A 27,234-nucleotide genomic window follows, 5' to 3' on the forward strand; every position below is an offset into this window, starting at 1 on the left:
ATTACCTCTACTATTGCATATTCTGAACTAACGCCCGCCTTTTCGCTTACTTGCATCACTAGTTCATCTTCTAAACCCTCCCCACTGTCACTTTCTTCCTACTACTGTCTCAACACTAGAATATAAACTAGAGCTCTGATCATATTATCCCTCTATTAATAACCAGCCAAAAAATTTTACAGTCCCCCACATACACAACACTAGTGATGACATTCAAGGCTCCCTTCACAGCTATTAACTTCAAGCACACATCTGACCCCAGAAATTCATACCTTGCTTTGTCTACTATGAGCTTTGTTTAAATTATAAGTCAACATATTCCTCTTTCGTATGATCTAATGATCTCTTAGCTGAAGTAATCCCAATTATCTCTGAGCCACTTTAATTCTATATGCCCAGCCTTTTCATATGCTATATTCTGTTTGATATTCTATCCACTGGTGTAAGAATTACTACCCTCCACCAAGCATAAACTGTCTGGGAAGACTGAATTTATCCAGTCTGTCAAAGAGCTTAGCTTAGTTCCTCACACTAAAATATGTAATTGAGGAATTACTGACTAGCTTTTAAAAAACCAGCAAATAATTTTAATGCTTTAGAAACAGAGAGGTAGTAACTGCCAGAGTATGGTCCAGGTATTCCTGAAAGTCCTTATAGCTAAGACTGTTACTTTTCAATTTAAACATTTTATCATTTTATGTGTATGAGTGTTTTGTTTGCATATATGTGTTCACTACATGAGTGCCTGGTGCCTAGAGGCCAGGAAAGGGAGTGGGATCTCCTTGGAGCTAGAGTTATAGATGGCTGTGAGTCACCATGTGCATGCTGGGAATTGAACCCAGGTTCTCTGGAAGAGTAATCAGTATTCCTAACAGCTAAGCCATACCTCTAGTCTCTAAAATTTTTTTTTGTTGGTTTGAGACAGGGTTTCTCTGTGCAGCTCTGGCTGTTCTGGAACTCACTCTGTAGACCAGGCTGGTCTCATAGAGATTCACAAGCCTTTTCCTCCCGAGTGCTGAGATGAAAGAAATAATCCACTATCACCTGGCTTTCCCCCTCCCCCACCATGGGCATTGGAGTTTTGCCTGTATGAGGGTGTTGGATCTGCCATGTAGGTGCTAAGAATTGAATCCTGGTCCTTTGAAAGAGCAGCCAGTGTTCTTACCGGTTGAGCCATCTCTCCAACCCACTAAAATCATTTTTAAAGGAATACCAAGACATTAACTTTTTCATTCTCATTCTTTCTCAAGTGAATAATGGCAATTTCCAGAGGTTTCATGATACACTTATGAATTCGTGGCTATGAAGTCACAACACTTGTGAGTTTAAAATTTTAATCTCAATTATGTTGTATGTGTGTGATGTGTGTACGAGTACAAGGCCAGTAGATGCCAGAAAAGGGTAACAGATCTCTTGTAGCTTGAGTTACAAACAGTTTGTGAACTACACTTCTTGGGCTGTTAAGACCTGAATTCAGATCTTTATACACAAACATACACAAAAAAACAGAGGGGGGGGAAGGAGGAAGAAAAGGGGGCTAAAAGAAGAGACTTGGTCTGTAATCATGAGGCTAGGAGTTTGGATCACAGCAGCCATGCAAAAAGCCCAAAGGCCCAGCAAATTCCTGTGACTCCCCTCTGACAGGGGTGAAGACAGTAGGTCTGAGGGTGCTTGCTGGATTTCAGTCTACTGAAGATGTGAGCCAGGTGCAAGGAGAGACTCTGCCTCAAAGGAATAGGCAGAATGATATAGGATACTTGACAACCTCTTCTGGCCTATGATGTGCATACATCATACTCACACAGACACACAAGGAAACAAATATTTTAAGAGTATATAAATAAGTGAGTTAATAGCAGGTCCTAAGATCTAGAATCCTGGCATGTATTAAAATGTACCTGACAGGTTGAGGTCTGCAAGGATGACGTTGGTCAGGAACCCATGCATGTCAAAATGGACCCTGCCATTCTTCACACTGTCAGTGATGATGGACTTCACAGAGCCTAGAGCAAGCATGCAGGCCTCGTGGATCTTCCACCTGCAAAGGGGTACTGCAGCTGGTAAAGCAAACTACACTTCCAAAATAAATAAGGCCATTTAGAGAAGGGTATTCTAGAGTTATCTGATCCCAAAGTCATTTATCTGCATTTCTAATTCATTTATTTAAGAGTATTTTTCCATGGGCTGTAGCAACTGAACTCTTTGTCAGGCTTGACATCAAGTGATGCCATCTCATCAGTCCTTTTTTGAGACAGGGTCTCACATAGGCCAGGCTTGCCTCAAACTTGCTACATACCAATGAGGATGGCCTCAGATTTCTAAATCTCGTCTCTACCTCCCAAGTGCTAGAATAGCAGTCATATACCATATCTGGTCTCTTCTCTCCAATTTAAACATTATGTATTAAATTCCTTTGAAAACACTGAATTATATTGGTTGAGTTTTCTAACTAAAAACAAGTCTCTCCTTTCAAAGCTGTTTAAAATGGAATAAAATGAACTTATTTCCCCTCAGATCTGATGTTTCAAACAAGTCTCTAAGCAGAGAGCTTCTTCTCATTCTTACCAGTGCTCAGTGCCACTGTTTTTCGTTTGCTCAGCTTCTTGTAAATGCCGAGTGGCTGCAGTAGCCAGGGCGACAGCACTCTCATTCTGGAAATCTGTGGCCACAGCCTAAGGAGAGAAGATCTAAAAATAAATCTATGTGTATGTGTGTTGCTCAAACTCTGGCACACCCACACTAAAGCTTGATCAGGTATATTAAAAGTGACCCCATTAGTTTAGGGTCTTTTATGAGGTTAAAAGTACTATCCCTGAAACTCATTAGTGTTCAGGCATTGTAAGGCTAAAGAGCTTTAAATAGTTGATCTCTTTGGCTCTATTAGCATAAGTGAAAATTGAGAGTTAGCACTGGATGACAATGGACCAGATATTTATTCTCTTCAAAGTTGACTGATCAAGAAAATATAAGGCTGCTCTGAGAGTGTGTAATTTTTTTTCTGTTCTACTTTTATTTTTGGTTCCCACAATTTGGCCACACTCACCTTGCACATGCTAGGCAAATGCTGTACTGCTGAACTACACTTCTACCTCCTCATGTAATTTGTTTTAGGTGCCTTAGAAGCACTAAATAATGAGACACGATATACCAACAGACCCAACAGGAAACATCAGAGCATTCAGTCTAGAGACAACCTATGCTCTAGTTGGAGGAGCCAAAGAAACCATGAGCTGAAGGTGCATGCTCACCTTCCAACAATCTTTTAAAGTGTGTCAGCTTCCGGTGTGTGCCATGGAGGCTTGCTGAAGGCAGATTAAATCTAAATGTTCCTGACTCAATGAACCAGTTGCAACAACTCTGGGATTTCTCCATTTCAAATTTCATGAGCCACTTTCTTATATCCTTAAAAGAGTCTGAGGTGAAGCTGCCTCACAGTACTGCTTACCTTGGTTCACATGTCTAGAAAGGGAAACCTCCGGTTACTAGAGGGTTATTTGGTTGAAGTAGCAACATAACTCTTACCAGCAACAGGTCCTGAGCTGCGATTCTAACCGTGTAGGAGAATGTGTCATCATCCTCATCTTCTACGAACTGTTGTGGGTTAGCTGTCCACACTTTAATCTACAAAGACAATGAAGTCAGCATGGAGGCCCACCATTCTCGTCTATATGTTTCTGCTCTTTATCAGCGGACGTAGGAAGATCTCAATCTTTTATCCTGATGAAAACTCTAAAATATTTTTCTTTCTGAGACAGGGTCTCACTATGTAGCCATGGCTGGCCTTAAACTAAAAGACCCATCTGCCTCTCAGTGCTTTAAAGTCTTTTTTTGTTGAGAAACAAAATTATTTATCTAAATATGTAGAATGGCTATTTATCTGTAGCAGAATCTTCTTTAGAATTGACAAATTACTTATTTCTCTGTTACTGCCATCTGCTTATTATTCTGATAAACACATTTTCTGAATATATTGGGACATTTACTATAAAATTATACCAATTTCTGTGTTGATATATATGAAAGACAAAGACATTGTTTTTTAAAATCTTCCTCCCCCTCCCCCAAAACAAACAGTGTTTCTCTGTGTAGTTCTGACTGTCCTAAATCTCACTCTGTAGACCAGGGTGGCCTTGAACTCATGGGTCCCAGGATTGATCTCAGGTAATTAGGCTTGGTAGCAAATGTCTTTACCTGTTGAGCCATCTCAAATGTCTAGGCTGATGCATTCTTTTTTCTTAATATTTTAAGAATGCAATGTTTTTATTAAGTCTTTGAAAACTCCATACACTAGGTTTTGAGCATATTCACCTTACTCTTCCTTACAACTTTCCCCAGATCTGGGGACATTTATTTATTTATTTATTTATTTATTTATTTATTTATTTAGATTTTTCTGAGACAGGATTTCTCTCTGTAGCCCTTACCATACTGGAACTCCCTCTGTAGACCAGGCTGGCCTCAAACTCAGAAATCAGTCTGCCCCACCTCCTGAGTGTCGAGACTGAAGGCACGTGCCATTATGCCCAGCTGGACAATTAAGTTTTAAAAATCTGGATGTTGTTATTCTTTTGTTCCTCCTCTAAATGCAGATCAGAAAAGCTATGGAAACTTCAAAGTGGCGAAGAACAAATGCTGATCAAACAATACAAGAAGTATGGTGGCAGTAACAGGAGCAAGCTGAAATAAAAGCCTATTAATAGTATTCCCTGAATTCCAGATTAAGCTAAGAAAATATGACTCAAATGCAAACTCTAAATTTTGATGGCATGGTTTACTTAATATGGGGCATTATAGATGTGGCTAGCTCACTGGACCTCCCATGGGCTCCCACACATTCTCACTAAGATCTCAGAGATGCCTGGTCTCAGCTGCTGCATTCCTGTATGTCCTGTTCTGGTTCTAATGACCTATCAAACTGACGGTGATGAGGAAGTGCCAAACAGATTCTCATACATTTTTGCTTAGTGGTTTCACAGAGATTAAAACATGTTCTGAAAAGCTAGCAGTAGAAGCGATTAAACTCCTAATACTCAGGGATTTGGTGATAAAATGATGACAAAACTTCTCTAGGATTTTACACAGTTGGTCTCTTAGTGCATTTTTTAGAAATGAGATGTTTACTTGACCAAGGTGTCACATTTCTCAGGTTTCCAATCAACTTAGTAACTGTCTCCCAAATACCATTTACCTGCTCCTCGGTAATCTGCATGTACAGGATAATGTAGTAAATAAGCTCAGGCAAGGCTTTCTTAACGGTGCTTTTGAATTTGCTGTTTTCTAGTAGGGCATGGACAAATTCAAAAATGCTAAAGACGAGATTTTCAAAGCCTAGGACTTCTCCTACAGGGAATATACAAGAATAGAAATTAATGATATGAAAACAAAAGGAAAGCATTCATTCTGGAAATAAGCTACATTATCTTTTTAAATTAATGAATACATAAAGTACTTGCTAATTTTTCCTGAAGGACTGATAGAAGAGGCTAATGAGTGAAAGAGAGGAACTTTGAGGCTATTAAGTACTTTTAGGTGTAAAAGCACCACAAACACAGAACATATTTCCCAGCATGTCTATTTTAAATCTGAAATACTTAAAAATATTGGCATAGAAATGAGGAGTATCATCATACAGAACCTCTAAGACAACACAGGTAGCTGCACTGGATATCTGTCATAACTCAAATGCTGTGATGTTCAGTGGACTTTGCAGACATCCCTAAGGATGAGATTGAAGATGATGAATTCTCAATTCCTCACACCTACCATAATGAAAAGATGCTTTTACTGCTTTTTTGTTTTCCGCTTCTAACTTGTCTGTGTCAAGATCCCTTTCTCTAAGAACTGGCATTTCTGTTAGGATCAGATAAACACTTACCATCAGAATCCACAGGATCTTCTACTTCCTCTGTATAATTCACTTCTGTCCTCACATAAGTATGATGAAGAGTAAAGAAAGAGAATCTGGAGTCTGCTTACATACAGTCTACAAGGGAGTGCTATATCCCCCACCACTAAGAAAAAACACTGAGAAGTAGGAGCACATGACTGAGACTCAAGCCTAGATCCCCAGTGTTAGGCAGCGGCAGGTCCTCAGGAAAGGATATAAGGCAGCACTTTCAGTCAGAGTGTTCCAAACAATGGGCAGGATCTGTTGCATGGAGGATACCATGTGCTTTGGGAAATTTTTCACCAAGGCTGTCACCGCCTGAGAAGAGAACACACCACTGAGCAAAACAGGAGCAATCAATGATTTCTGAATCCTTCTCAACTCTAAATCTTACTGATAGCATATCTTTACCTTCAGAACCTCCATCTTAAAACCACTGTCAGATGTGGGGCCATCTGGCATCTGGAGGGCCTGAACAAAGGCCTCTGTGAACTGCTGCACCACAGGAAAGATCAGGACTTTAGCTGCACCCTGACAACAGAAACCAAAGTCAATGCTGGACAAACTCCCAATCCCGAGCTTCAATACACACACTAAATTCTCAGTTCTGAAGCATGTAAAGCTCTTTTAGGGCCAGGTTCTAATCCAAAAGCAGAGCTATAGGCACTGCCAGTGTTTCTCAGGACTTCAGACCTCAGCACCCACCTGCAATTCCTCGATATAGTCCTCTTAAACCTATTCCATCATACCACTTCTCAATAAAGCACCTGGATCCCAGTAACCAACATTCTTAGCTAGCTTTCTTTCACACGAGAGGGCCATAAGATACTACGAAAGGAAATAAGAAGACTCTACTCAGTGGCAGTGTTTGCTTGGACTATGTGACATCTTAGGTTTAATTCCCAGCATGGAGAAAAACAAAACAAAACAAAACAAAACAACAAACAAAAAGATCAAAACAGAAAGAAAAAAAAAGGATATAGAAAAGGTATTTGAAGAAATATAACTAAAACTAAGATCTATATATAAACGCATATGTGTGTGTTAAAAATTTAATGAAAATATTAAATCTACTTGGCTAGTGTGCTTTCTGGAAGTTGTGAAAGAAGTTGTTAGCAATGGAAAACGTTAATGAAGACTCTGAAGTCAGTTTGTTACTCACCAACCAAAGGATCACCCACCTTCTCCAGCTCCTCCATGTTACAAATCATATGGGCACAAGTAGTAAAAATCTCTACTGCTCGGGAACGAGTTCGGATACCGTATACCTGGGAGAAGGTCATGAGATAGTCATGGGCTGTAGTGTGAATGTGAGCGCATGTAACCAGAAGACCAGGACTACTCCGTCAGTCCCCACAGTTAAAACTACTTCCCTAAAGAGATCAGATGCAATCCATTTATGTGAAGGAAAAAAAAATGGGTTTCTAAAATCAAGGGAGTATAAGACAGCTGGGCGGTGGTGCCACCTTTAATCTTGTCATTGGGAAGCAGAGACAAGCAGATCTCTATGAGTTCAAGGCCATCCTGATCTACAAAGAAGAGTCCAGGACAGCCAGGGCTACCCAGACACTGGCTTGAAAAAAAATCAATAACAAAAACAAAAAATGAAAGAGAGAATATAGGGCAACAGAGTGTTAGAACTTATTAGAATATACAGGCCTGTGTGACTAAAAACAGGTCCTGTAATACCTGAAATCCTAACATAGCTAAAAAAGAAAAAGAAAAAAAAAAAAAAAAAAAAAAAAAGATCAGGGTCTTACTCTGCAGCCCCTCTGGCCTAGAACTCAGAGAAATTAGCTTGCCTCTGCCTCCAAAGTGCTGGGATTAAAGGACGTGCCCCACATGTCTGCCTTGGCTAATGTATGTTTTCTCCTTTTCTGGCGATAAGAGCTGACTCTCTTACTTCAGTCTCCTGAACACTGGGTTACGGCATACTCAACTGCTGCTTTATTTTGTGATAACAGAAGATGAACCCAGGGCCTTGCAAAGCACATGCTCTATTCTGAGCTGCAGCTCCACTTCTCAATGTATTTCTTTTAAAATGTGGAGGCAAGGGATTGAGGTTGCATACCTATTAAGTAGTCATATATTACTGTGTACAGATCATTGTACACACTAATATGTATGTATGTAAGACATTAAGAACTTATTCATGCAATGAAGTAACAGGTGATTTTTGAATCCTTAGCTGAGTAGGTAAGGTCAGGAGTGGTCAGCACTATGCATTCACACGATAGAATGTCAGCAGCTATGAGCAGTAATGATACATTTCGGTTATTTTATCCAGGTTTTTTCAAAGGCTTTCCCTTGAACTCATGAATTCAGAGACTATGATCAGTTCAGTTTGTGACTAGATCACGGTCAGTTCCAGTTGTCTGGTGTGGGCACCAGTGACAAATATCTAACTATACACTTGAGAGGTTGGTGCTGACCAGAGCTAAGGAGGACTGGGCTGAGATTTCATACCTCAGCCATGGTGAATATCTTATACATCTCTGGGAGAATGACAGGAGCAACAAGTGGCATCTGTGTGTCTGTCACTTCTCGAGTAAACTCTGCAAAGACAAAAAATAAAAAAATGCTTCATACAGACAAAGCGTGAAAATTTCCAAGCCACCTAGGTTCCTAGTCAGCACATAAAGATGGTCACTGGTCTAGCAACCTCACCAAGGAAAAAGCCAGAGGCCCTATTAGTTAGAAGGGGAGAGAGAATAGGAACACAAAGGAGGACACAGGAAATTACGAGAGAACACCAACACACAAATTGAGGAAATCTGCAACACAACTGAACAGAAGTAACGACAAACAGGCACTGCTGAGTTCATGCCATGTCAGCAGATCTCTCAAACACCATTCTGTTTTCTGTCAGTTCTGTCCCCTGACAAGTTACTTCAACGCAAATAACAAAACAAACATAAGCTGGGCATAGTGGGGCAACACCAGCACTTGGGAGGCAGAGGCAGGCAGATCTGAGTTCAAGGCTAGCCTTGTCTACAGAGTGAGTTCCAGAGAAACCCTGTCTCAATAAGAGCAACCACCCACCCACCCACAGATGTGCTAAGTGTCAACTCCATTTATCAATGTATGGAGCTGCTGTTAATTGGACAGGAAGAGGATTCCTAAGTACAGACTTGTACAGACTTGAAAGAGGCGAGAGAGAGAAAGGTCACATCTCCTTGTGCTTGGGGAAAAAATAAAACAAGAAAACAATATGCAAAACACATAAAGACCCTGTATTATGTAAAAAAAAAAAAAAAAAAGACCCTGTATTAGTCCGACAGGTCAAATAAACATCAGATACCAGAGGCTGGCTGTTCATTGTGAATGTGGTTTCCTTCTGAAAGATAAGTTCTGAGCTTTATGCTTTATCTTAATAAAGGAGCATCTAATTCCACTTAGATCTTCAAAGACATTAGTCCAAATAAATACACTGGCTAGCCCGTGGTCTAAGATCAAGCACACATTGCATTTATTAATAACAAGTTTTATGAAAAAAAATATAGCACAGAGCTTGGGTGTAGCTTAGCACATACAAGGGTCTGGTCAAATTTCCAGTGTCATCATCACCACTACAAAAGAAAGATAGATAAAGGAGTCTTACTGCTGAAGTGACTATAATTATACTTTTTAACTTTTCTATAATCATTGTGAATAGTCTCAATTTGTTCATACTTTATAAGTCTAAACTCAAAGTAAGTTTTCTGAGGTCATTTAGCAAGTCAGAAAGTTTGGAACATTAACATCTCAATTTCCAATACTCTAAGAGAGAAGTAAAAGCGTTATCTATTGGATCAAATATTTAAATTCTTAGCATATATTTCCTTTATATCACAAGATCAAGTTCATTTTTATAAACAGAAAATAACTCAGAAGTCAAGAACAATCTCTTCTCAGAAGTCTTACAGATCCTGTGATGCTGTGGTACACAGACACAGTGGTACATGCCTATAGTCCCAGCTATTTAGGAAGCTGAGGCAGAAGATTACAGGAGTCCAGGAATTAGAAATCAGCCTGGGCAAAACAGAGTGACTCTGTCTCAAAATAAAAAAGAAACCCTAAAGAAAACCAATGCTATTTTTCTCATGAGTTTTAACCCACACACAAATATTTTTCTGTCTTCACATATACTGCAGTTAATGATGTGAAGCTGAAAGTATGTCCTCTTTCGAACATGACTGGAGCAGCTGTTTGTGAATTGAGGTTGGCTGCCATTCACTTCATGCCTGATGACTCAATTACAAAAAGGATACAAATTTCTCCACCAGTTCTTTCTCTTGGCTGGCAGAAAAGTGACCTCACTGTACAGTAATTTCCTTAGTCAAGTACAAAGAAGGCTTTTCTGCATTCCAATGCAGAAACCAATGGCTCCCACCTTCTCCTCTACCACCCAACACCACATAGAACCTCCCAGAGCCAGAGAAATTGAGAATTAACTCTCAACTCAGTGCAGCTGTGCCAACAATTTATCCCACAAGCATTCTCTTTTTAAGACATATTTTATTTTAAAATTATAAATGTGTGTGGGTATATGTGTGAGTGCAGATTTCCTCAGAGGCTAGAGGCAGTGGATCCCTTGAAGCTGGAATTAAAAGGAGCTATGAGCTGCCTAATGTGGATATAGGGAATTAAACTAAGGTCATCTGAGTTCAATCTGGTTAGTATGCTTAACTGCTGAACCATCTTTCCAACTTTGTAAGTATTCCCCTTTTTTCACCCTTTTTGGTTTTTTGAGGCAGTCTCACTATGTAGACCAGACTGGCCTTAAACTCCTAAGGTCTGCTTGCCCTGCCTCCCAAGCACCGGAGATTTAATATCTAATATTCTATTATTTCTACTCCTTTAAAAATTTTTTCACATTTTTTTTATGTACATGACCGTTTTGTCTACGTGTGTATATTCTGCTATATGCAATGTGCATCACATGAGTGCCTAATGCCCTTGGAGGTCTGAACAGGGAGGTCAGATGCCCTGGCACTGGAATTACAGAAGGTTATGAATCACCATGTAGGTGCTAGGAATTGAACTTGGGCCCTCTTTGAGAGCAACAGGTGCTTTAATCACTGAGCCAACTCTCCAGCCTTATTATTTCTACTCTTGCACACATGTGTCATGGATGTTTTGGTTTGGTTTGTACATTGCTCAGTCAGGTCTTAGGACTGCTGTGTATGTCTGTCCATCAGTGTACTATAAGGCATTCTCTACCATACTCTGGTCACACCTCATATACTAGTCTCCTTCTTGGGGGTGGGGCGGGGTAGAAAATGCCAATCTAGTCCTCTTTTGAAATTAATTATTTCATGTGTAAGGTTTATTTGTCTGCTTGTATACCTGTGAACCAAGCACCTGAGAAGGTGCTAGAAAAGGTAGTTATATCCCCTGGGACAGATGGTTGTGAGACACCATGTAGATGCTGGATATTGAACCCAGGTCCTCTGGAAAAACAGCCAGTACTCTTAACCACTGAGCTACCTCTCCAGCCCCATAAACACCCCTCTTCTTCCTACATTTTTTCTTCTTTCTCTTATCTTATTCCCACTGTTTTTTGTTTGTTTGTTTTTACTTAATTAAAATCTTCCATTAGCTTTAACAATCTCTAAAATCTGTGGACCCCAAAAGGATCTGAACTTTTCCTCCTTGCTATGTTTTATCAACTTCATTTTTAATTTTCCAAGTTGGTCTAATACTTACTCCTCTTCTTTACTCGTCCTACTTCCATTCTAGTTCAAATCTTGCCAACATAAATCTGAGTCTCCTCCACACTGCTTAAACTTCGTTGTTTCTCCTCCAACAGTCTCTAACAATTGCTTAGTGGTAATATCAAGCAGCTGTGGTACATTCCTAGTTAATATGAACTCAGGAAATAAGACAGACCTTATGCCAGGTCCCCAAACCTCCTGGTCTAAGGAATTGTTTTCTAAACTATATATTCAACATCAACATATCCAAGTCCCACTTGAATACTGCAAATATGTCAACTGAAAGAATATAGCTTATAAAAAAATAAATCAGGCAAAAAATACCAGATGTGTATATCCAACGCACTAACATAAAAAACAGGAAAACCAAAACCTAGCTCCTCCAAAATTACTAAAACTACAGCAAAGATTTATAGTGAGTCAGATGAAACCTTAAGAGAACCCAATAGATAACAAGCACATTTCAAGATACATATAAACAGCTGAATGAAATTAAAACTATGATATGAAAGAAAATTTTTAAAAGAAATGGGAATATTAAAGAAAAACCAATCAGAAACGCTGAAAATAAAAGACACAGTTCAATAAACTCTGTAGAAAGTCTCAACAACATAACAGATGACAAGGCGGAGGAACTGGAATAGCCCCTCCAGAGCAAGGGTAAACAGTAAGAAGGTACAAAAAGGGAACCCTAAGACACTCTGAAAAGACTAAACTTATGGGGGATAAGCATAGAAGAATCTCATTCTAAAGGCACAGAAAACATTTTCTTTTTCTCTTTTCCTTTCTTGTTTTTTTTGAGACAGGGTTATTTTGTGTAGCCCTGATTGTTCTAGAACTTGCTCTGTAGACCAAGCTGGCCTCAAACTCTACTCAACAGAGATCCACCTGCCTCTTGAGTGTTGAAATTCATCACATACAGACCACCACTGCTTGGATTAAAAAAATATATATTTTAAAAAGAAATCAAAACAAAAACATTTCCAAAGTTAGAAGAAGAGATGTCAAGCCAGATACAGGAGCCAACAGAGAACCTTCCTTTGTTAAAATATAACTAAAACACTTTTTGTAGTTTGCTTTCAGGTGCTGTGATGTGATAACACACTGACCAAAAACCAACTTGGACAACAAACTGCTTATTTCATAGTACAGGTTAGTCTATTGTCAAGGGAAACCAAAGTAGGAATGAAACTGAGGCCACTGAGGAATTCTGCTTACTGACTTGCTTCCCTGGTTTGCTCAGTTACTTTTCTTACACAGTCCAGGCCTACTTGACTAGGGATGGCACCACCCATAGTGGGTTGGTGGCCCTTCTACATCAATTAGCAATTAAGAAAATATCTCAAGGACGGGAGGGATGGCTCAGTGGTTAAGAACACCATCTGCTCTTCCAGAGGTCCTGAGTTCAACTCCCAGCAACCACACGGTGGCTCATAACAATCTACAGTGAGACAGTGAGATCTGGTGCCCACTTCTGGAGTGCAGGTGTGCATGTATATATAATAAATAAATAAATCTAAAAAAAAAAAAAAAAAGGAAGGAAGAAAAAGAAAATACCTCAAAGATATACCCACAGGTCAATCTCATGGAAGAAACTCCTCAGTTGAGGGTCTCTCTTCCTTGGTGTGTTAACAACTGAAGCTAACTATGACAAAACACTAAATACACAGAACAAAGAAAGTATAGTGACAGAAGCAAGAGAGAAACACAAAGTCACATGAAAGGCAGGACCACTGGCACAATGCCAGATCATTCAGCTGAAACTTTAGAAGGCAGCAGGGCTTCTGAAGAACTCCTGTCAATCCAAAGCACTCTGCCAAGAAAGCTGCTTGTCCTGACTGAGGTAACCCAGGCCCAGAAGGACAAGCACATATTCTTTCTCACATGTGGATCCTAGCTTTGAAATTTTAGATCTGTGTGCTTAATTTTGAGGATCTGTAGAGGTAGGATAAAAGAGGTCTTAAAAAGTGAGGACCCAGAACCCACCTGATATGAATGTAGAGGAATACTGGGAGTTAAAAGTGAGAGACAGGGGAGAAGGAGTGAGGGTAACCAAAATCTATAGATACATGAAAATCCCTTATGGAAAACTACTACTTTATAAGCTAATTTAAAAAATATAATTGGTGTACACCTAAAGAAGCTAATCAAGAAGGAGGACCCTGGATAAGATGCTCAATCCTCATTCAGAAAGGCAAACAGAATAGACATCGGAAGAGGGAGAAAACAGGGAACAGGACAGAAGCCTACCACAGAGGGACTCTGAAAGACTCTACTCTGCAGGGTATCAAAGCAGAGGCTGAGACTCAGCCAAACTTTCGGTAGAGTGCAGGGAATCTTATGAAAGAAGGGGGAAATAGAAAGACCTGGAGGGGATAGGAGCTCCACAAGGAGGGGGGGGAATAAAAATCTGGGCACAGAATCTTTTCTGAGACTGATACTTCAACCAAGGACCATTCATGGAGATAACCTAGAACCCCTGCACAGATGTAGCCCATGGCAGCTCAGCCTCCAAGTAGGTTTCCTAGTATTGGGAATAGGGACTGTCTCTGACATGAACTCAGTGGCCTGCTCTTTGATCACCTCTCCCTGAGGGGGATGCAGCCTTACCAGGCCACAGAGGACAATGGAGCCAGTCCTGATGAGACCTGATAGGCTAGGGTCAGATGGAAGGGGAGGAGGACCTCCCCTATCATGGAATTGGGGAGGGGCGAGGGAGGGAGGGTGGGATTGGGAAGGAATGAGGGAGAGGGCTACAGCTGGGATACAAAGTGAATTAACTGTAATTAATAAAAATTAAAAAAAGAGAGAGAAAACATATAATTGGCTGGGAGTTGGAACAACAGCTCAGCAGTGAAAAGCACTTACTGCTCTTGAGGAAAATCTGGATTCAGTTCCCAGATTTTAGGTCTCCTCAAAGGAGGGAATCATGCCTATCCTTTCCTATAAACCTGGTCAAAATATCATGGCTTGGAAAGTGCTAGGTCTTGGGGAAACATTAACATTACTTTTATAAAGCAACATATTCTCAAACTGCCTTCTAAATACTTATGCATAAACCCACAGGGTAGAACTGCCCCTAACCTTGGCTAGAAAAGCTCTCTCTACAGGCCAAGAAAGACACACTCACACCTGCTCAGTGCTGACAATACATGACTGTGACTATTTAGTGCTTAGCCCTAAATGGTTAACAAGCCCCCAACCCACCCTAAGACTCAGGGAAAATCACAGAAAATGGAGCAGAAAGAATGTAAGAACTGCAGGATGGCGAGGAGTGCTGTCAAACACTGTCTTCTGGATAACATGGTCAATGCACTCATGAACTCACAGCAACTGCAGTTAACTGCACAGAGCAAGCCAGCAATGTCAGTCCATACTCCAATAAGCAATGATTAGACTCAGTGCTTTATACAAAAAAGTAAGCGAGTGTTAAAGAGGAATGGGGGCACATTGGGGTACTGGCATGTGGAGTGGGAGAGTTGAGGGTGGATATGACTAAGATACATTTTTTACCTGTTTGAAACGGTCAAAAGATACACAGAAGATATTCCAGTAAAGAAGAGAAAAGCCAGGCAGTGATAGCACACATACTTTTAATCCCAGCAGAGGTAGGCAGATCTCAGAGTTCAAGGCCAGCCTGGTCTACACAGTGAGTTCCAGGACAGCAAGGGATACACAGAGAAACCCTGTCTCAAAAACACAGAGAAAGAGAGTGAGAGAGAGACAGACAGGGAGAGAGAGGGGGCGTGCATTTCATGTAAACTGATAGGTGTCAGAGAAATAGACTTCTGTGTATGATTTCCATCAACCTACATGAACAGAGGGGAAAGATGATTTCTAAAAAGTCAGCTCAACATGGCTTGTCCAGCAGTATTTTTTAAATTTAGCATTCTTTATGTTTGATAGCTACAATTTATTTTTATTATGCATATACATCTACATAGGGGTAGGTTGTCTTGTAACCATTTCCCCAGAGACTAAAACATTTCATCCTACATGGAAGCCCCAAAGTAGGAAGATAAGCAAACAACCCAAAACAGTCTCTGAAACTGATCATTTTTAAGGCCCCTCCCTGCCAGAAAAAGCTGTAAAAGCCAAGAGTTCCCCTCAGACGCAGCACAGCCAAACTGCAAAGAGTCTCAGACAGACCAGCTGCCTGGAAGAAGCAGAAAGCAGGCAAGCTGCCTCAAAAAGATTTAGACCAACTGAGGCAGATGGAAAGGACATGTTCCAACCTGTTGAGCTGCCTGCAGGCTGTACAGTATCCTCCAAGTTCCCAGCTTTGTGAGCTGTCACTCATGTAATGCAACTGTCTTTGAGTCATTTCTGTTCTGTTCCTGCAAGTAACCCCAATAAAACTCATTGCTTTACCATGCTGGATTTTGGTGGTATCCATTCTTTGGTCTGTTGTGGGATTCCTATCTGGGGTGAGCAGACATATGTGTTCATCTCCCTGGGAAAAGTTTTGTCACACAACACATGTGTATGTGACACATGCCCACAGGAGGCAGAGGTGTCAGATCTTCTAAAGCTGGCGTTACACGTGACTGTTCAATTTACAACACTGGTGCTGGGTCCTCTGCAAGAGCAGTATGTGCTCAAAATTGCTGGGCTGCTTCTTCAGCCTCAGATTTTTTTCAGCCTTGGCATTTTTTAAATTTTAATTTCATTTTATATGTATGAGTGCTTGTCTACATCTACATCTGTGTACCATGTGTGTGTCTCATATCCACTGAAGCCAGAAGAAGAAATCAGGTCCCTTGCAACTAGAGTGACAGTTGTGAGCCACCTTGTAGTTGCTGGGAACTGAACCCAGGTCTGCAAGAACAACAAGTGCTCTTAACCACTGAGCCATCTTTCCAACCTCAGAACAATGTTTGTGAAAGAACTTCATAGTAACTTTATAGGGGAATGAATATATGACAGAACTTGAAAAGGACTAGAAAACTCAGGCCAGACTTAGCAATATATGAAAGACTGATAAATTAATCAGTCTTATAAGAGCTCTCTATCAAAACTCCAAACTCCTTAAAGTTGGAATTTCCTCAAAAAAAAAAAAAAAAGGTAAGAAAGAATGTGCCATCTCTAAGATGCTTATTTACATTATGTTTATGGTCAGGATTGCATAGATTCTTTTAAACCTTATTTCTACAATAATTTCATTTTGGTTGTTTTTAGTGCAGAGACTGAACCCAGGGATTTATACTAGCTAGACAAATGCTTCTACAACTGAGACATCCTCCAGCACTATCTCACTATGATTAGATTTGTTTGTTTGTTTAATTAGAGACTTATTTTTATTTATATGTATGTGTATGCCACATGTGCTGGTTCCTTCAGAGGGCAGAAGATGGCATACGATCCTCAGGAGCTAGAGTCACTGGCAACTGTCAGCCACCTGACGTAGGGTTCTGGGAACTAAGCTCAGGTCCTCTGGAAGGGCAGCCAGTGCTCTTAACCAAAGCTATCTTACCTCTGCAGTCCCTTAATTGAAACAACTCATTTATATTACATTTATTTGCCTGTTGGGGGTGGAGGGCACATGCATGTGAATGAAGATGCCTGCTGAGGTGCTGGATCACTGGAGCTGCAGTCACAGACGGCTAACAGCACACAAGTGCTGGGAACCCACCTCGAGTCTTCTGGGGAGTAGCAAGCATTCTTAACCAGTCAGTTATCTTTTTAGTCCTGATTACTCGTTTGTCTTTAAGACAGGGTTTTACTGTATAGCTCTGGCTGGACTTGAACACACAGAGATCTCTGCCTTCTGAGCACTGGGTTTAAGCATGTAACCACCATGCTCAGGTGAACCCTGATTACTCTATAAATTTTTCTGTTTGAACTAAGCAGTGGAGTACAAGTCTTTGAGTTTTAATTACTTTACACTTCATCTCATGTATTTATATATTACCATTTAAGGATAAAACTATTGAGACATTTTCAAGATGCATGTATAGTCAGTTAAATAGGAAAGAATACCCAAGATTTATGTTAAGCCTAATGACTAAAGTTTACTCAGGAGTCTACTACATGTCAATTATTATGCTCAATACTTTACATATATTAGCACATGTCAATGACCATAAAGTCCTTTGAGGTTAGCATCTGTGGTGGTTTGAATGAAAATGGCTCCAATAAGCTCATATATTTACATGCTGAGTCACCAGGGAGTGGAACTGTTTGAGAAGGATTAGGAGGTATGACTTGCTGGAGTAGGTGTGGCCTTATTAGAGGAAGTGTGTCACTACGGGTGGGCTCTGAGGTTCCAAAAGCCTATGTCAGGTCCAGGGTCTGTATATCTGCTGGCAGAACACAATATAAAACTCTAAGCTACTGCTCCAGAAATGCCTATATGCTTCCTACCATGGTGACTGTGGATTCACCCTTTAAAACTATAGCAAGCTTCAATTTTATAAGAGTTGTGTTGGTCACGGTGTCTCTTCATAGCAACAGAACAGTAATTAAGAAAGCATCTTAGAAACTAAGGCTCAAAGAGACTAAGCACAGTGCCAAGGTATAGACAGAGTATAAACCAAAAATCTAAGTATTTATTTGCCAGGGCATTCCTCTATCTTTGTATGTATGTGGTGTTGGGGCTTGAACTCAGGGCTTTGTGCATGCTCTGCCACTGAATCATACTCTCCTAAGTAAGGATTTGGATGTATAGGTAGTACTATGCTAACTCAATTCCCTGAAAGAATCACGGAACTTCTGATGGCTGTAGAGACGAAAACTAGAAGAGAAACATTTAAAAAAAATCTGGAAGAGAGGAGATCCTTGGTCTAGGCCACCTGTCACATAGCTTCTAATTGTTCCTCTCACCAACACCAAGAAAAACACTTGTGGTACCTGTCAACACACGCATGGCTCCATGGACAGCATTTAAGTCTCCGCTCACCAACATCTCCATTAGCAGGTTGAAGAGTTGGGGCCAGGCTTCAGGCCAATCCCAATGGGCAATGGCTGAAACAGCATAGGCCACACTGGAGCGCACTTTGCTTATGGATTCTCTCAACCCATTGGGCAATAGCTCCCGGATAACAATTTTGGCCTGTACAGGAGGAAAGGTCACTTGTCACTAATCAGATGGTAAGCAGCAGGCAAAGCCTATCTGCTTTGGGACTATCTTAGTGGCTTAGGTATGACAGCCACACATTAAGAGTTCACCAGCCACAGTGGTGCTCATATTGGCCATCATACAAACACAACAGTTCCACAATTGTAGAAGGCTCCAACCACAGTTCTAGACCTTGTATCTCATCCTTTCTTGGGTATGCAGGATAATTGCTTAGCAATTTTACTAAGAAGAAGTCTATTTCATACAAATGTCAAGCTCTTTGAAGTTGGTACTTTTAATTCTAATTTGGAAACTTAGGAAATTCAGTGTTCACAGCTAAATATGTTTCAAATGCTCTTATGGCCTGCAAAACGGCAGAACTGGAATTTGTTTTGTTTGTTTTTTTTTAGTTTTTTTGAGACAGAATTTCTCTGTGTAGCCTTGACTATCCTGGATTTGTTTTGTGGACCAGGCTGGCCTTGAACTCACAGAGATCGGCCAGCCTCTGCCATCCTGAGTGCTGGGATTACAGGTGTGCGACACCATGCCTGGGTAACAACTGGAACCTGAACACAGTCCACCTTGATACTCTCATTTGTAGATTAGCACTCATAATACCATCCACCAACCTATTTTCTTCCTAGTCTTATTTTTTGTTGTCAGAAAATGTTCTATTAATGCTGAATGTCTAAAAACTGTGCCTCACATCTTTGTAGGTAGATTAACCACCATGTAACTGCCTTTACCCGTTCTGTAGTTTCAGGAGGTCTGAACTTCTCTGATTGGGCACACCAGTGAGTTTCCACATATTGCTTCAAGATGACTGATGCCAACTGTAAAGAGAATAAGCCATCATGTGCAACAAAAATAGGACTTATTTTCACATAGAAAAACCGCATATATGGTTTGAGATACATTTGGTACAAAAATCATGTTTTATACATTGTTCGTATTTTTTCTCTTTCTCCTAAGAAAGTTTCACCACTAAGTAAGGAGAAATTACTCATCAATTGGATGAGCCTGGACTTACCTGACGGATTGCCAGTGCCCCCTGAGGATCTACAGTCAGTTCTGCTAGGTGAACACCAAATTCTGAAAAAGAAAATTTTACTGTGAGTCTAAGGATATTTATGAAAGCCACAGCAATTCACTGAGCTCTGACCTGGAAGCAACAAGGAAAGATTTCAAGAAGAAACCTGACCCGCTGCTTCTACAGTACAGTAATCTTAGGAATTCTGAGACATTAGTTTTTAGAAAACCTGGTTCAACAGGTGTACCCTAAAAAGCAAAACAAGGTAAGGGTTGCAGAAAATAGTTTTCAACATGCAGTATAAATTTTAGAAAAAAAGACAGGATTTTGCCATGTAGCCTAGGCTAGTCTTGAATTAGATCCTCCTGCTCTGGCTTTCCAAGTGCCCAGTATCATAGGTATGAGTCATACACCTGATAAACAATCTAGAACTGCATATTGAGAATGTCATAAACTCTCACTACCAAATAAAAATAGACCCATTTACATTTTGGAAGTAATCAATGTTGTATCAAGAATGTAAGATCAAAGGTATATCATCGTTTCCTATCTCACAATCTAGGATTGTGCAGCCAATATATTTGCCATCGGTCAAAAAGACAGATGGTTGTCAATGTAAACCACACCTTACATTTCAAATTTAGCATGAAAAAAATATCTTAATAATGTTTTTCTTTTCGACGGAGTCTCACTACATAGCGCTGGCTGGCCTAAAACTCATGTAGATCCCCTAGCCTGTTTCCTGAATGCTAAGGATTAAAGGCATGTACAACCCTACCAGCCTTAACAAAACAAGACAAAACCAAACCAAATGAAACCAAACAAAAAACTGATTATATTTGGGAATACTTGACATACATCAGGTTAAATGAATACAATAGATAATTCATTAGCTAATTAATGCATTTTTCTTGACAAGGTCTCACCATGTAGCTCTCCTGGCCTGAACTTAGTAAGTAGATCAGGCAGACCTCTACCTCCAGGGTGCTGGAATTAAAGGTGTATGCCACCATGACCAGCCAGTATTAAGATTATTATTTTAAAGATATATCTTTATGTGTATTCATCTGAATACATGTATGCCACATGTATACCAGTGGGAGCCAGAAGACTTATCAGATCACAAGATCACTGAAGCTAGAGTTACAGGCAATTGTAAATCTCCCAAAATGGATTCTAGGAATCAAACTCAGGTGTGGTTCTGGAAGGGCAGCAAGTACTCTTAACCACTGAGCTATCTCTCTAGCCTTAAGCATTAAAATTATCCTTATCTATTCCTTTTTTTTTTTCCTAACCTCTTTAATATGGCTAGTAAGAAATTTAAAAATGCATGTTACCCAAACCACACATATAGACATATACTGCCTCTGCCCCCCAAAACAAACGAAACAACCATGCAAGAGCTCTGGATTTAGGCAAGATTAAGCTCAAGTCTTGACGTTACCACACCTGTCCTTAGGTAAACCCTAGTTTCCAAATCCACAAGGAAAGAATAGTGGTACCAATATAACAAGCAATCCTACTCAATGCATGTGATCAGCACAAAACTCACTGCAAAACTTGACAACAAAAGTTTTCTTGCTGTTTATTACTTTTATTTCCCATCATTATGTCAGATTAAAGGGCACTCACCATGCTTCTTCTAGTAGTTCTGGGGTTTTGATTCCTTACGTTTAGGCTCTTAATTCACCAGGGCTTGCTTTTCTCTTTGGTGCAAATGGTTATACAGTTGTCCCAGCCCCATTAAAAAAGTTCATCTAGGACTTGCTAAGTGGTTAAGAGCATTGGTTGTTCTTCCATAGGCCTAGGGGTCCCAACACCCACATGGCAGCTCACACCTGCCTGTAATTCTGGTTCCAGGGCGGCTGACACACACACACACACACACACACACACACACACACACAAGCAAAATGCCAATGAACATAAAATAAAAATAAATTATAAACAACAACAACAACAACAACACACACTCACACAAACCACAAAAATTCCCAAAGTTCCATATAACCAGGTGTGGTGGGGTACGCCTTAATCCCAGCATGGAGGCAGAGGCTGGTGGATATATGAGTTTGAGGCCAGCCTGGAACTCAGAGAGAGTTCCAGGACAGCCAAAGCTACACAAAGAAACTATCTCAAAAAACGAAAAAGGTTCCATCTTTATTTCCTCCCCCTTTCACATACTGCCTTTAGTAAGACAGGGTCTTACTGTAGCCCAGGCTGGCCTGGAATTGGCAATGATTCTTCTGTCTTCGCCTCTTAACAGCTGGCATCACAAAGATTAGCTACCAAGCCTATGGTGCTGGTATCTTTTTCTTTTGGACAGTATGTCACTGTGTAGTTCATGATAACCTTGAATTCAAGATTTCTTGCCTCAGTCTTCTTACCAGACATGATTATGAGTATGCACCACTGAGCCAGCAGTGTTTCTGCATTTTGAGTCTGACCTATCACATAATGCCAGATACAAAACCTTCTACTTGCAGATTCACACTGGTATACAAAAATTGTTTCAGCAGATTTTCAGGGCAGGGATTCTCTAGTTTGACTCAATTTCCGTAGGTACTTGTGTAAGTTTTTAGACTTTCTATTCTATAATTCTCTATTTATGTGCCTATGCCACAGTCTTATAGAATTTTATATAATGTTAAAATGTCTGTAGAGCTTGTCCTCCTGGTAGTTTTTTCTTTTCAATATTATAGTTACCTTTCAATCCCTGATACAACCCTAGAATCAACTTGTCCAGCTCATCTCTAATATCCTATTGTCTGAGCTAAAAACAGGATATCTTTCCAGTTTGTTCATATTTAATGCAGGGCTGGAGAGACGACTCAGCAGTTAAAGGACTTGCTGCTCTTGCAGAGGACCCATGTTTGATTTCCAGCACACACATGGCAGCTCACAACCTGCCTTAACTCTAGTCCTAGGGGATCCAATGCCCTTTTCTGGCTTCTGAGGACACTGCGTGCACATGGCACACAGACATACATGCAGGCAAAACAGCCAGACACAGAAAGTAATACAAAAAAAATCTATTGAAAACCTATAGTATCAACTAGAGGAATGATGGCTCTTCCACATCAAAAAGAAGTATCCTCAGCTAGGTGCAGTAGGTGCACACCTGTAATTCCAGCACTCAGGGAGGCAGAGGCAGGTGGATCACTGTGAGTTTGAGGCCAGCCTGGTCTACAAAGCGAGTCTAGGCTACACAGAGAAACCCTGTCTCAAAAAACCAAACCAAACCAAACCAGAAAAAGAAATATCCTAAAACAGATTCTTACAGTTCTTGTTTGCTTTACTCCAAATTAATCTTTTTTTTTGATTAAAATTATAAATGGTTTTAAAAGTTTGAGAAACAAGTTAGGTCCTTTGTATAAGTAAGCTGTTGTTTATATTCTATCCTGCAATTTTACTAAATCCTTAAAGCTCACTCTTTTCAATGCCTTCATGTCCCTCTCCCTCTCCCTCTCTTTTTTCCCAGACAGGATTTCTCTGTGTACTCAGGGATCCCCCTGCCTCTGTCTCCTGAGTGCTGGGATTAAAGGTATGCACCACCACTGCCAGCTCAATGCCTTTAAGTGGCATTCTAAATTAATGGACTTCTTGCAACAGGAGGGATCAAAGCTGGCTCTTCTTGCTGGGCATGGATTCTACTGCTGAGTTACACCCCAGCCCCTCTCTAAACTGTAGTTTTAAATAATTTTCTGTGGCATCCATCATGTCACTCAGGGAAGAATGAAACTGTAAAAGCATGATAAAATAGGTTTTACTTTTTAAACATTTAGTCACAAACATTTAAAACCTTCAGAATCATCTCAATGGATACTGAAATTTACTCTGATTCCTAAGATTATTTTGGCTAGTTCAGATTCTCGGTAAATATAAAAAGCCCATTTATTGCAAGAGAAGAAACAGGTGTCTAAAACCCACTGATATATGAGTCAACTTTTAGAATGGACTCTAAAAAGCAGATGAGTCATTTATAATTTAAGAAGAGCCTTTTTTGGTTTGGCCTGGATTTTTGAGATAAGGTCTTACCATTTCTCACTACGTAGCCCAGGCTGAGATCCACCTGCCTCTGCCTCCTGCTGGGAGTGTACAGCTCAGAGAGCTGTAGTGTGTGCCACTAACATGACGTATTGACACCTTTTAAATACCAGTGTTTAGGTACATGAATTCCATTGTTTAATCTACTTAATTTCTCCCATTTTTAAAACGAATATGGTGTTTTACCTGCATTTATATCCGTGCATCACATTGTGTAGTGCCCAAGGGAGGCCAGAAGAAGGTGGATCCCTTGGCCTCAAGTTACAGATGACTGTGAGCTGCCATGTAGGTGCTGAGAATTGAACCCTGGTCCTCTGGAAATATAGCTAGTGCTGTTAACCACTGAACCATCTCTCCAGAACAAGGTAAAATCCAATTTTAAAATAACAGGTAGCCCAATGAGATGGTTCAGCAGGCTAAGGCACTACCCATTAAGCCTGATACCTGAACTTAATCCCTGGCACCTACACGATGGAAGGAGAGAACCACCCCAACAAGCTGTCTTCTAATCTCCACATACCTACCATGGCACAAGCCCCATCTCAATAAATGAATGCGTGAAGGAATGAATAAACAAATGGAATGGAAAAGAAGAAGGAATACTACTAGTAAAGGCACCCGCACTTGCAATTCAGATACTTAGTGTGAAAAAAGACACTAAGCTCACACCTTGAGTCTAAATGATCTTGGTCTACCTGGACAGTGAATCAATTCTAGTATGCCTCATGCAACTTCCTTCAGAATGACCTACAAACATATTCATAAACTACTTGGAACACACAGAACTTTCTTTTAAGGCACTATTTAAATAACATTTATGGGGATTTTAAAGTTCTTGGCAAGAGCTTCATTTTTGGATCATTCCTATAGGGACAAATGGAGGTAAAAATAAGTAAAATATTCAATCATACACAGCATGAAAAAGATACAAGGAATAAGACCTTTTGAGGAAGCTTTGAAATCTGAATTGAAACTATAAAGCTTAAATAAATTTGAATTTAATCTTTCCACTGAGAACACTGACTGTTCATAGTTCTAGAGCGATAACGAGGCCTAGAGAAGGGAAGAGGAACCACCTTATTTCTCACCAGTTCACACGGGCACCAAGGAGAAGAACTGAAACGAGTGTGCAGGAAAGCGCCACACCGACCAGGACACCCGAGGCTCTGTCCGCAACTGGAGACTTTCAAGTCTACTTTTCAGAGAAAAACTTCCACGGAAGGTTTTTTGGTGTCTGTGCCAGGAGGAAGTAGCAAGGAGGACTTGGGTGCAAGTCGGCTAGGAGTCTCTACCTGTGAGTATTTTAAGATGAATTTTCTATAAAAGTTTATTTCCTTTATCTAAGAGAGGGTTGAAAATACAACTAATACGAATGTCTGTTTAAGTCCACTAGGAGAGAGAACCTGAAGATTAGCTTGGTTTATTAAAACAAGATTTAAAGTCAAATGAACATAATATATTCTCTTCTCTAAGTTCCCAGAGTTTCAAAACTGTTAACCTTCCAATTTTAAAGGCAAAAAGCTAACTTGCATTAGGCCATAGTAGGATGTAAGAAAGAAAATTTCTTCCTAAATTGCACAGTCCTGAGAAAAGTATCATACTAAAAACGAATTTAGATGAAAGTGGATGAGGACTTGTATCCAATGACAGTGGTGGTATGGTATTGAAATGAAGTCTGCTAGAAAGCTAATGCAAAGCAAGAAAACCAAACAACAATTTGTTTTTTTTGAAGTGTCTCCACAACTCAAAACTTCATTCTTGAGAATATAAGCAAAACAAACAGCTGCTGAGGCTCACAGCCTGGGCTTGACTATGATCAACAACAGGGCTTCTTTACATCACCATTCTGTCAAGAGGGCAGACAACCCCATCAAATGTAGCACGAAACCTCATTTGAAGGCTTTTACTGATTGAATCTATACGATAACTTTTGAAAAAAAAAATACAACTAAGTATATCTGTTAAAAACAAACAACAATTTAACGAAAGCAGAGAAAATACATGAGACACATACACTGGACTTTCGTTTTGCTTGGAAGAGACAAATTCAGAATAAACTAAGATTCAATCTAAGACACTGAACTAAAAAGAACACTCCTATGAGGATATAGGAAGTTGGCTTTCTAGAACCATTTTGTCAGGAAACATAATTCCCTGAGTTCCCTTTTCCAGGTGAAACAGGAACAGCTTCCTTTTGGTTAATTTAGATTTTTTTCACCTGACTTTACTGGGCATCTCCATTCCAAACTGACATCCTCTGGCCTTTCTAAGAAATCCTTTGCTTCTCTCTCACTTTCTAGTCTCATTTCCTGCATTAGATGAATTTTCTAGTCTTCTGGGTGTTTGTTCCCCCTTTCTGGTGATCTTTGCTCTCCTTTCTCTTACCCTATTTGGCAACAAATACCCGTGTAAAGTTTGGCTTAGAAGGAAAAATGTAAAAGAGGGCAGGGAGGATAAAGGATAAGTTAAGAAATGCACACTACTATTCTTATGAGTCTACGAGTGAGACCTAAGATTTGACGGTGCCTTGAGAGCCAACTTTAGGGAGAACTGTGAACAGAGACTATCTGTAGGGAAGAGTTTTAAGCAGCACTCTGGAGAAGCCCCCTATCTCTCATGGGGGTGGGTAAGCACCACGAAACCATAACTTAAAGGGAAAAGAAAACTCTACCACTGGCCTTTTTCCGAGCGTGGCCGCCTTCCGCTCGGTTCAGTGCCCGCCACATGCCCAGGAGTGCGTCTGGATCCTTGCGGGGTGCCCTTCGCAGGTGGACAGTGCTTATGCTATACTGTAAGAAAGCCAGAAAAGTGCCCATGAGAACCAGAACGCATTTCCAGCCACCAGGATCATCTCTCTAGGCATCTAAGGGGAAATCATCATTCATAACTGAGCAGCATCTGAATGCCAGGGAAACTGAGACAGAGAATGCTCAATATTCTCTGTTCAGCGCAAGGGTGGGAGATGGAGAGGAATCATGTATTCTCTGGGAAGCAAGGCAGAGAAGACTGGGCTGGGACCATTGCTCTATTGTAGAATGCTTGCCTGGCTAGAATGCCCTGGGTTCAATCCTAAGCCCAGAAATAAAAGAAAGAAAAAAAAAAAGACAAAAAGCCTAGTCAAGGGCAAATGTTGGTGGTCAGGGTAGGGTGGGGTACATTCATTTTTAACAGACAAAAATAAATAACGAGAAAAAAAAATGAGATCTAAACCTAGTTATTTTTACAAAAATCTCAGCTATGCTAGCCAGAGAACAAAGACTGTACATGGAAGTTACTCATTCCAACACTTAGGATCTCTTCTTAAAGAAAAATAGGAAAGTAAAAGAAAAAGGAAAGAATTCTATTCTGAGATATAAGAAGCAAAGCACTAATATGCCAGAAACAAAGAGGTGACATTCTAAAAAAAAATCTTATGGTCTTACCATAAGTTTAATTAAAAAAAAAAAAATGAAGTTGACAAAACATTAAGATTCTGAGGCAAGAGACCTTCGGTAATCTACAGCTCCTCTTGTATAAT

General features: G+C 40.2%; 1 protein-coding gene across 3 annotated transcripts in view; it reads right to left on the reverse strand.

Moving 5' to 3' along the window:
* Positions 1 to 27,234, reverse strand: part of Ipo9 (importin 9) — a 49,515-nt gene that overhangs the window by 18,579 nt on the left and 3,702 nt on the right. Inside the window, exons 1-13 of one of the 3 annotated variants that reach the window (XM_060364358.1) lie at positions 26,396 to 26,501; positions 19,671 to 19,732; positions 19,387 to 19,473; positions 18,433 to 18,634; positions 8,354 to 8,442; positions 7,069 to 7,155; positions 6,299 to 6,418; positions 6,105 to 6,205; positions 5,876 to 5,934; positions 5,189 to 5,340; positions 3,523 to 3,621; positions 2,566 to 2,672; positions 1,899 to 2,038 (exon numbers count right to left, since the gene is read on the reverse strand). In XM_060364358.1, coding sequence (XP_060220341.1) covers positions 1,899 to 2,038; positions 2,566 to 2,672; positions 3,523 to 3,621; positions 5,189 to 5,340; positions 5,876 to 5,934; positions 6,105 to 6,205; positions 6,299 to 6,418; positions 7,069 to 7,155; positions 8,354 to 8,442; positions 18,433 to 18,493 — 1,015 coding nt within the window. In that variant the 5' untranslated portion in view covers positions 18,494 to 18,634; positions 19,387 to 19,473; positions 19,671 to 19,732; positions 26,396 to 26,501. Of the gene's footprint in view, positions 1 to 1,898; positions 2,039 to 2,565; positions 2,673 to 3,522; positions 3,622 to 5,188; positions 5,341 to 5,875; positions 5,935 to 6,104; positions 6,206 to 6,298; positions 6,419 to 7,068; positions 7,156 to 8,353; positions 8,443 to 18,432; positions 18,635 to 19,386; positions 19,474 to 19,670; positions 19,733 to 24,805; positions 24,982 to 26,395; positions 26,502 to 27,234 lie in introns of those variants that run through there. The other 2 variants (XM_021636645.2, XM_060364357.1) reach the window with 2 other exon arrangements.

Source organism: Meriones unguiculatus, chromosome 11 (assembly GCF_030254825.1).
Source record: "Meriones unguiculatus strain TT.TT164.6M chromosome 11, Bangor_MerUng_6.1, whole genome shotgun sequence".
NCBI lineage: Eukaryota > Metazoa > Chordata > Mammalia > Rodentia > Muridae > Meriones > Meriones unguiculatus.